The following is a 10,787-nucleotide window of genomic DNA, read 5'->3' as shown; positions in this document are numbered from 1 at the left end:
TGACTTAAGAATCTAATTCGTTGATTAGAGAAGTAAAGAAAGTAACTATCATTTCAAAATGTCAGCAAGGTTTTGCTTTCTGCTTTGCAATGGGTTGTTAGGAATTAGTAAGAATATAGCATAGAGGGGCGCCTGGGTGGCTCAGTGGGTTAAAGCCTCTACCTTCAGCTCAGGTCACAGTCCCAGGGTCCTGGGATCGAGCCCCGCATAGGGTTCTCTGCTCAGCAGGGAGCCTGCTTCCCCCTCTCTCTACCTCTTGTGATTTCTCTCTGTCCAATAAATAAAATCTTTAAAAAAAAAAATTAAAAAAAAAAAAAAGAATATAGCATCGAAACTACTATAAACATGAGGGATTTCATTCCCAGGTTCCTAAAAATAAAGTCAGTTTTAATCTAATAATTATGAAATTGAATTATAAGATCACTGATAGAAAACAAACACCAAACAGCACCCATGCCCACTTGGTAACATCAGGCTTCAGAGTAAAGTAAAAATATTATAAATGAAGTTTTGGCAAAATAATTTTATTTTCTAACACATGGTAAACATATACATCCAACATGCATTCATCTTGCATATTCACAAATGACTTCTAAATTACAACAACCGCTTTGATATTGAAACACGTACTCTTAGTTGAGATATGAAAAATGCTTTTAGATGCATAACATTCTGAATATATTAGTCACAGCAGAATTTGCTTTAGTTAGATTAGTTCTATGAATGTGAAGCTGTGAGAAGCTACTTCTGCATCTACGGCTCCAGATGAAAAGGGTGCGGCATCCCCAGCCTGTATTTGGCAGAATAGTCATTAGTTCTTCTGGTGATGGAACCACTTATCCACTGCATTTGGAGAAAAAGAAAACCAAATCAGAATCTCTAGTAAGAATCTCTCTAGTAAAATTTAAAATAGTAAAAAAGAATCAAAATACACCCAAAATATAACAATGAATATCATACTTGCTTTCATGTATCCTACCACAGATCACCTTAAAACAGACACCTGAAGTTCCACTATGGCAAAAACAGGTAATTTAACACAGTGTTTACTCCTGGGCTTTCTCACTCTCGATCCTAATCGATAAACATGTGATTCTCACCAGAACCACCTTACAGAGAATTCTAAATGTAAAGGGGGAGAAAGCTGTGTTGGTGGCCAGAGGGGGATCCAGAGCCCCATCTGCTCCCACATCCATGAGTCCTTCTCCCGGAATCCAGAGGGCAACAGCGGGTCAGGGTTTGGAAACTGCTGTGATGGGGGCTGGCGTGAAGGGTGGCAATGCAGCCATCTTTCTTCCCACATACATTATGGAACTCTAAAAATGTTTCTTCTTCCCTTCTTTCTCTTTCTCTGTGGATGTGGTGTGTAATATATATCTGTAGGTACAAATGTATTTTTCCCACACACAATTACACTAAACACAAAATGTTTAGTGTAATTTTACTAGAATATAGATCTTACCATCTGTTGGTACTGTGCAGGCAGATTCGCATGGTGGCGGTAACTAAAATAAAATATTAAAATGTATTAGTCTAATTCAAAAAAAAAAAAAAAAAGTAAGCCAAAAAGGTATACCAACACAAAAATTAAAAAAAAATCTGAACAGAAGATAACTTTCCTAATTTTTAGGTTCTAAAAATAATTTATAATACATAAGAACAAGGCAAGGTTCACTTTACTGCCAAAAAAACAAATTCAGGCCCTTTAGCTTTTGATTGAACAAGGGAGGATAAATAAAATGAAATGCTGCTTGAAATAACGGATTGATGCATATATAATGAATTTATATATACACATATACAGAAAAAGTAGGCAGAGTGTTCTCATTGAAAAGTTACGATTGTTAACCAATGGTTTTCCCCTTCCAATTCTTCTTACTCACCTCGACTTTGTCAGGATTCAGATATAAAGAGAAATCTAAATGTACTGGCTTCATTGTTAAATCATTCTTTTTCCTTGTACTACACCCCACTTACAAGGCAGTAAAAAGTCAGACTTCATATTCTTTTCCTCATTTAATATAGTAAATGAAAATAATTTAAGATTATCTAGTTTAGTCTTTTGGTTGATCCAAATCAAATAATTAAAAATAATATAAAGCCAAAATTATTTCTTTCATGAATAGTTTACTACAAGAAAGTCTTTTCTAGGGTTATGAACCGCTCCTGCATGGTGCCTGAAATTTGACCACCTTCTTAGTCCTCGCTATAACCAAGTCTAGTAAGTTCCCATTAATTCTTTTGGAAAAAGGGCTTAGGATATGTACACAGGATTTGGTTAGAACCTTCTGGAATCACTTTGATTGTTACGAGTGTACTATTTGCCCACTTAGAGTTGACTAGGACCCTTCTCAGCTTCTTCCTTCAGTCAAAAGTCCACTTGTGTGCACTCACGGTTTATAATTTCAAGACCTCACACAATGGTATGCAGCCAGGAGGGACTCCCAGTATTTGCTGAAGGAAGTACTTTCCCTCCCAATTATCGTCTTAATCTGTTTAGCACCAGGTACATTCTTTTTCAAGGAAAACGTGTACATACAGCATCCACAATAGCTTTCGCAGCATCGGGGTCACACTTGAAGGGGCTCCCAGACACTGTAGTATTCATGCTATTAAATAAAACAGAAGTAGTCATGAGTTACAGTAACAAAACTTGTCTCTTAAGAGTCAAAAAACAACAGATAGGGGCACCTGGGTGGCTCAGTGGGTTGAAGCCTCTGCCTTCAGCTCAGGTCATGATCCCAGGGTCATGGGATCGAGCCCCGCATCGGGCTCTCTGCTCAGCAGGGAGCCTGCTCCCCATCCCCGCCCGCCGCCCCGCTCTCTCTCTGCCTGCCTCTCTGCCTACCTGTGACCTCTGTTTTTCAAATAAGTAAATAAAATCTTAAAAAAAAAAAAAAAAAAAGCAACGGATAGAGATGGTAGGCCTGAAGAGATTCAAGTTTGGTTTACTTGCATCTCAGGTTTACTCAAGTTGTAGGATACAAAATCACTATATACAAAAATCTGTCACATTTTCCATACACTAATACTAAACTATCAGAAAGAAATTAAAACAGTAACATTTACAGTTACATCAAAAAGAATAAAATACCTAGGAATAACTTTTTTAAAAGTAATCTTCATGTCCAATGTGGGGCTCAAATTCACAACTCCGAGATCAAGAGCCACATGCTCTACTGAGCCAGGTGCCCCGACTTAACCAAGGAGGTGGGAAAGATGTGTACACTGAAAACTGTAAGACTCTAACAAAAAGAGATTGAGGAAGACACAAATAAGTGGAAAGACAGTCATGAACTCTAAGAATTAATGTGGTCAAAATATTCATACTACCCAAAGCAATCCAGATTCAGCACAATCCTTATCAAAATTCAGTGGCATTTTTTCACAGAAACAGGACAAACCTAAAATATGTTTGGAGCCACGAAAGACCCTGAGTAGCCAAAACAGTTTTGAGAAATAAGAGCAAAGCTGGAAGCATCACAGTTCCTGATTTCACGCCACAGTAATCAGAACAGTATGGTATTGGCATAAAAACAGATACACAGATCAAAGGAACAGTACAGAAACCCCAAAAATAAAACCCATTCATATAAGCTCAATTAATTTACAATAAAGGAGCCAAGAATATACAATGAGAAAAGGACAGTCTCTTCAATAATGGTGTTGGAAAAACTGGACAGCCATGTGCAAAAGAGTGAAACTGGACCACTATCTTACATCGTACACAAATATTAAATCAAAATAGGTGAGACTTGAATGTAGACCTGAAATCATAAAACTCCTAGAAGAAAACACAGGCAGTAAGCTCCTTGACATCAGTCTTGGAGATAAATTTCCAAAAGGCAAAGACAAAAGAAAAATAAACAAGTAGGACCATATCAAACTAAAACACCTCTGCACAGCAAAGGGAACCATCAACAAAATGAAAAGGCAACCTACTAAATGGGAGAAAATACCTGCAAGTCATATATCTGATAAAGGCTTAACATAAAAAATATAAAGAATTAATACAACAATAGCAAACGAACAACCTGATTTAAAAATGGGTAAAAGGACTGGATAGGAAATTTTCCAAAGAAGACATCCAGATGGCCAACAGGTACATGAAAAGGCGTGCAACATCACTCATCATGAGGGAGATGCAGATCAAAACCACAGAGAAATGTCACCTCACACCTGTCAGAATGGCTATTATCAGCAAGAAATAAATGTTAGTAGGATGTAAAAAAAAAAAAATGAAGCCCTTGTGCACTGTTGGTAGAAATGCAAATTGGAGCAGCCCCTGCAGAAAACAGTAGGAAGGGCCCTCAAAAAATTAAAAAAAGAACCACACTATGATCCAGCAATTCCACTTTAAGTATTTATCTGAAGAACAAAAACACGAAATGGAAAACACCCATGCACCCTCATGTTCACTGCAATGTCTTGATTTACAGCAAGACATGGAAACAATCTAAAGGTCCACCAATGGGCGAATGGACAAAGAAAATGTAGTAAATGGACTATTAGTCATAAAAGAAAATGAAATCTTGCCATTTGTAACAACAAAGATGGCACCCGAGGGCATTATTCTAAATTAAGTAAGTTACACAGAAAGATAAATATTGTTATGATCTCACTTATATGTGGCATCTAAAAAAAAACAAACAAAAATCAAGTTCACGGATATAGAGAACATACTGGTGGTTACCTGAGGTGAGGTGAAGGTGGATCAAATGGGTGGAAGGGGTCAAAAGTGCCAATTTTCAGTTATGACTAACTCATGGGTATGTAACATACAACCATGATGACTATAGTTAATAATACCATATTGCATATTTGAAAGTAGCTAGAAAAGTGGATCTTGAAAGTTCTCATATCAAGAAAAAAAATGCTGTAACTATGGGTGGTGATGGATATTAATTGGACTTAATGGTGATTGTTTTGCAGTATATACAAATATCAAAAATCATTACACTGTATACTTGGAACTAACATAATGTTATGTCAATTATACCCCAATGAAAAATAATTTTTTGGAAGTTGAAGATGGTAGACCAGATGAAATTTAAGTTTGATTTAGTTGAAAGCTTTCTCACCCATATAAAATATTCTCTTTATTTGGTCAAGGTATAGTTATTCTTGTTGCCAATTTTATTCTAGTACCTAAACAAGTTCAAATTTAGAAATCTAAGATGGAATGTCCTGTAATTCTTGCTGAAATAACTAAGAAATGCACATTAAAATGAGAAACATATCTTTCCAAAGTAGACAAAAGCAAAAAATCCTGTCAGTTCCTGTCAGTGCTGGTGAAGCATCTGAGATAAACTAGCCTGGTGGGAGCAACACTTGGTTCTTGGACAAATATTTCTGGAAAAAATCTTTTAAAAAGCCCATGGGCTTTGATAGAGAAGTTCTACCTCTGAGAATTCAAACAGATTTAAACAATGATCTATAAATATTCAACAGAAACCACCTCACCATTGATAAGAATGAAAAGCTGGAAGTAACCAAAATATTCAGCAATGGGGATGATTTAAAATGGTGTATTTAGGAGGTGGGATATTATACAGAGATGGAATGTTACCTAATATTATAAAAATATTCTTAATGATATAGGGAAATACTTATAGTGTTAAATGTTTTTTTAAAAAATCATAAAACATGGGGTGCTTGGGTGACTTAGTCCAGTTAAGCCTCTGCCTTCGGCTCAGGTCATGATCCCAGGGTCCTGGGATCCAGCCCGACATCGGGTTCCCTGCTCAGTGGGGAGCCTGCTTCACCCCCTCCCTCTACCTGCTACTCCCCCTGCTTGTGCTCTCTCCCTCTGTCAAATAAATAAAAATCTTTAAAAAAAATTTTTAAAATTACAAATAATAAAACAAATTATACATATAACATAATCCTAATTATTTTTTAAAGTATTACACATTCACACAAGCACTGTTAAAAAAAAAACACTCTACATGTTAATAGGAATATCTATGGAAAATCTAGTAAGTGGGATTTTTTAAAACATAGGTTTTCTTTTTATTTATTCATAATTCAAAATTTCCTATATATTAATTATTATAGCACTAGTACAACATGGGTATGATCAGAAATTGTCTACTAAAATGAAAAAGAAAATATCTGCAGTTACCTGTTACTTAACATGCGTTAAGGTCATTTCTATAGAAATAAGACACCACAAAAATTGAGAACTTAAAAGCAATGTATTAGGGGCACCTGGGTGGCTCAGTGGGTTAAAGCCTCTGCCTTCAGCTCAGGTCATGATCTCAGGGTCCTGGGATCGAGCCCCACACCGGGCTCTCTGCTCAGCGGGGAGCCTGCTTCCTCCCTCTCTCTCTGCCTGCCTCTCTGCCTACTTGTGATCTCTGTCTGTCAAATAAATAAATAAAATCTTAAAAAAAATAAATAAATAAAAAGCAGTGTATTAGGATCATACATTTTCACACAAATATATAACTGCTCATTTTATCTTGTTTGTGGAAAGACAGTGTTTTCACTTTACAGGACATTATCCTGACTCACAGAACAGAATATCCCTGAGAATTATTTTTATGTTAGGATTTTCTCATACTTAGAAAAAAATCTTACTGCCCAGATAACTTTGACATTTAAAAAAATGAACATAATACACACATATATAGTTAGAAAATTCAGACAGTCATAAAATGAAGGCCTTCCTCTCAATTATAATTTCTAGTTCTCCCCGCACCCCGGAAAAAAAAATTTAGACCTAAATACATAGATGCTGGTATAGGTGTAGGTATGTGTGTGTGTGTGGGGGGGTGCTTACCTTGCATAAATAGGATCATATCATATTAAATACACTACTAGGAACTTTGCTTTTCTCCCTTAATATATTTTAGATATCATTCCATATCAATATATAGAGATTTTTTTTTAATGTACCATTATAGATGTACTTAACGATTACATTTTTTTCCTAACATTTTGCTACTATAAATGACACTATAAAGAACATCCTTATACGTGGATCTTGGTGAACTATGGATATATTCCTAGCAGTGGTGGTGTGAAGAAATACATGCAATTTTAATTTCTTGACTGGATCCTATCAAAGTGCCCTTCACAAAGGTATATCCATTTATGAGCTCAATAGCTACATATGTATGGTCTTGGTATCTCTGGCTATCATCTGATTTTTTTCTAATTTTGGCAAATGTAATGGGCAATATCATCATCTTGCTGAATTGCATTTTAAATTATGAGACTGTACACCTTCTTCTATGTAAACTTCCTTCTCCTACCTTTTTCTCCATCTACTGAATTGCTAGTCTTTTTTGACTTGAACAAGCTATATATGTATTAAAGAATTTAGCCCTTCATTGTATTTTGTTTAAAAAAAAAAAGCAACTGGGAAAAATTGTCTCCTGATACATATGAAAAGTAAACCTTTCCTGTATGGATTTTAAGTTTGTGCTCTGTTTAAAAAGGCTTTCCCTGCTATAACCTAATAAAGAAATTCACTTAGGGCACCTGGGTGGCTCAGTCAGTTAAGAGGGCTACTTTCGGCTTAGGTCAGAATCTCAGGGTCCTGGGATAGCGCCCCATGTCCTCTTCCCTGCTCTGTAGGGGACCCTGTTTCTCCCTCCACCCCTCCCTCTGCTCATGCAGTATAAATGAAATTTTTTTAAGATTTTCTCAAATAAATAAAATCTTAAAAAAAAAAATTCCTTCTACTTTTTCTAGAATTTTTTCACATCGAAATGTGTGTGTCTGGCATTAAATACTGATGAAGACAAAGGCTGTAAACTCAAATACCTACAGACCACACCCAATTATCGTAAGGGTGCAGAAAGGCTAAACGTGAGAAAATGTGCAGAGCTGCCTCTAAGGGCACTCCTGGAGCACCTGTCTGGTCACAGCACCTCTTAAAACAAAACAAAACAGCCAGAACATGGTGGTGGCTGCTGGTGTGCACCTCTGGCGTAAGGAGTATGGGGAGCAGTTAGGGATCTAGCCTGTTTTCTTCCTAAACAGCCCGTGTGGGTCCATAACCATTCATCCGTAATATTTTGTTATAAACTAAAACATCTCTGGGTCTACCAAACTCCAAAAGAACTTCTGAGTGATAGGACCTTCTTCTTCAATATCAAACTTTCAGGACAACAGTATTACTAAACATGATAAAAACAATTAACACTCCACCCTGATACCACTACCCTCATTTTTTTTTTCTTTCAGAATTTTCCTGGCTATTTTCACATGCAATTTTTTTTTTCTAATGAAACTGAATGTTATTTATGAACACAGTTTACTTTTTTTAACATAATTTATATTCCTCAAGTGTCTTAAAGCTTTCTTCTTCTGGGTCCTGCAGATGTCTTGTTTATACCTTGGTTTGTGTTTTTTTTTTAAATACTATATTCTATATGGGGCCTTTTCCTCCATTATGGTTTCTGCTACCACTTGTATAGAAAGCTATTAATATATATATTTACTTTGTAGTTGGTCACCTTGCTAAATTCTTTTTTCCCCTAGGGTTTTCTGGATACAAAATCTTATAATCTATGACAATTTGCTCTTCCTTTACCAACATTCCTGGATCAAAATACATCCTTTCCCTTAAGTACTTCATTGACTACTATTTCAAGAACATTAGTTAACTGGTGATAGTGGTCATTCTCTTGTAAATTTTTGAGTATTCAAGAGGAAGCATATGATCCTGAACATCGTTTGGAGGCCAGACAGACTTGGATGCGAGTCCTAACTCTGAAACACTTATCATGGGGTGACTTTGGTTAAGTTTAACTTCCCTGCATCTCTCTCTCTCTCTCTCTCTCTTTTTTTTTAAAGATTTTATTTATTTATTTGACAGAGATCACAAGTAGGCAGAGAGGCTGGCGGGGAGTGGGGTGCCAGGGGGGGGAGTGGGCTCCCTGCTGAATACAGAACCCGATTCAGGGCTCAATCCCAGGACCCTAGGATCATGACCTGAGCCAAAAGCAGAGGCTTTAACCCACTGAGCCACCCAGGTGCCCCCCTCTCTTATAAAAGATTTGTTTGTTTGCTTATTTGTTTATTTATTTATTTTAGAAAGAGAGAGTGTGTACACAAGCAGCTCGAGAGGCAGAAGGAGAGGAACAGAATCTCAAGCAGGCTCTGACTTCCTGCTGAGTGCAGAGCCTGATGCAGGCCTCAATCTCACCACCTCAAGATCATTGACCTGAGCAGAAATCCAGAGTGGGCCACTTAACCGACTGAGCCACCCAGGCACCCCCCACATCTCTGTTACATGCTTAGCAAATATTTAACTGCTCAATAAATATTAGCAGTTGTTATTAGCAGTAATAAATTTTGTGTGCAGGGTAGATACTGGTTTAGCGGCAATGCATCTTCTATATTTATATCAGAGAAAAACCCTTGCACTCAAAATTATTTTACTTGCTACATTCTGAGCATCCTGATGTTAGGAAGCCTTTCCAGTTTCCCTCACAAAGCTCTGATCTCAACTGTCCCCTTTATAGTTTCAGTTTGTACTTGTTCAGAGAGTATCTTATGAATACTTTTCAGTTGCTTACATATCTACCTTCCCACTCCCTTTAGCACGGACTGACAAACTAGTTCTCTCTTTTCTAAGGGAATGCAATGATGCAGTATGTTTGTGTCATTAAAATCTCTGGAGCAAACTGGTCTGGTTTTTTTTGTTAAACATGCAGAGAAGAATTATTGCTTACCAACTGATTCCCTTTCCATCGGTTTTCTTCGTCACTAATGCTCTCCAATGGTCATGAGTGCTTTTAATAGTATCAATTGCAAAATCCTATAATTGGAAGAGAATGCATTACAATGACAGATAAGTGTTCTTTCCTTATTATCAACATTTCCCCAAAGACTGATAACTTTGTCTTTTCTGAATTCACCTCCCTGTGTCAAAAGCAGGAGAAAACATTTAAATGGATAAATTAATGTCAAGGCTGTCTTACCAATGTCTTTAAACATTTGTTTTATGACCATATAGTCTTTAAATGGTAACAATATAGTTAAATTAAAAAAAAACTAATACAGTTAAATTAAAAAAAAAACTAATATTGGGACTAATATAGTCTCAACACAAACAGGCTTAAAGCTACGCTTCTAAATGATGCATTACCTTATCTTTGAATTCTGCATTGAAAGCAAACTGGTTCTCTGGTTTTCCATCAGGAACCTTGTACCTTCTGAACCAGTCCACAGTAGCTTCCAGGTAGCCAGGTTTCAGCCGCTTGACATCATTAATATCTAAGAAGAGAATAAGTAGACTGTAAGATGCACAGGTAATTATTCATGGAATAAAAATCTCAAATATGCACTTTGAGAGAGCTATGGAATGGATTATCAAAGTAAAAGATAACAGAGCTAACCACCTTGTTGAAAAGAGAGCACATACACATGAAAAGGAAATCATCTATGACTTTAAGTATTAAGGAAACAATCAATACAATAATAATTTCTATTAGAGGTGAGGAGGGAGATATGACTGGGGGCTACATAATGGAAGAGTTTGGCAAGGTTAGGTAACTTCTGTGAGAAAGGCAAGAGATACCAAAAAAGACAGCCTGAGACTATATTCAGAGGTACACACCCCAATTACCAGAGACAAGAAAAATGGATTATACTAAAATCCATTGATGGGTGACATAAATGAGACTAGACTTCTCGCTGTATAGGATAGGCATTCTACATCACAATGCTCTAGTTCTGGCCAACAGGAAACTATCCTGTTTAAAAAAAAAAAAAACGTTTCAGGACACCTGGGTGGCTCAGTCAGTTAAGTGTCTGATTTTTTTTTTTTT

The 10,787-nt window shown here is 36.6% G+C and overlaps 1 protein-coding gene across 1 annotated transcript in view; it reads right to left on the bottom strand.

Annotated features, from left to right (window-relative positions):
* Window positions 1–503: 503 nt before the first annotated feature.
* PPA1 (inorganic pyrophosphatase 1) overlaps window positions 504–10,787 on the bottom strand; it is a 36,125-nt gene continuing 25,841 nt past the window's right edge. Inside the window, exons 7-11 of the mRNA XM_032841260.1 lie at window positions 10,106–10,233; window positions 9,690–9,775; window positions 2,540–2,609; window positions 1,463–1,505; window positions 504–843 (exon numbers count right to left, since the gene is read on the bottom strand). Of these exons, the coding sequence (XP_032697151.1) occupies window positions 812–843; window positions 1,463–1,505; window positions 2,540–2,609; window positions 9,690–9,775; window positions 10,106–10,233 (359 nt within the window). The 3' untranslated portion in view covers window positions 504–811. The remainder of the gene's footprint in view (window positions 844–1,462; window positions 1,506–2,539; window positions 2,610–9,689; window positions 9,776–10,105; window positions 10,234–10,787) is intronic.

The sequence above is a fragment of the Lontra canadensis genome, unplaced genomic scaffold (genome assembly GCF_010015895.1).
Source record: "Lontra canadensis isolate GAN:19392208 unplaced genomic scaffold, GSC_riverotter_1.0 scaffold3, whole genome shotgun sequence".
Taxonomy (NCBI): domain Eukaryota; kingdom Metazoa; phylum Chordata; class Mammalia; order Carnivora; family Mustelidae; genus Lontra; species Lontra canadensis.
This window is presented reverse-complemented; position numbering and strand designations above follow the sequence as displayed.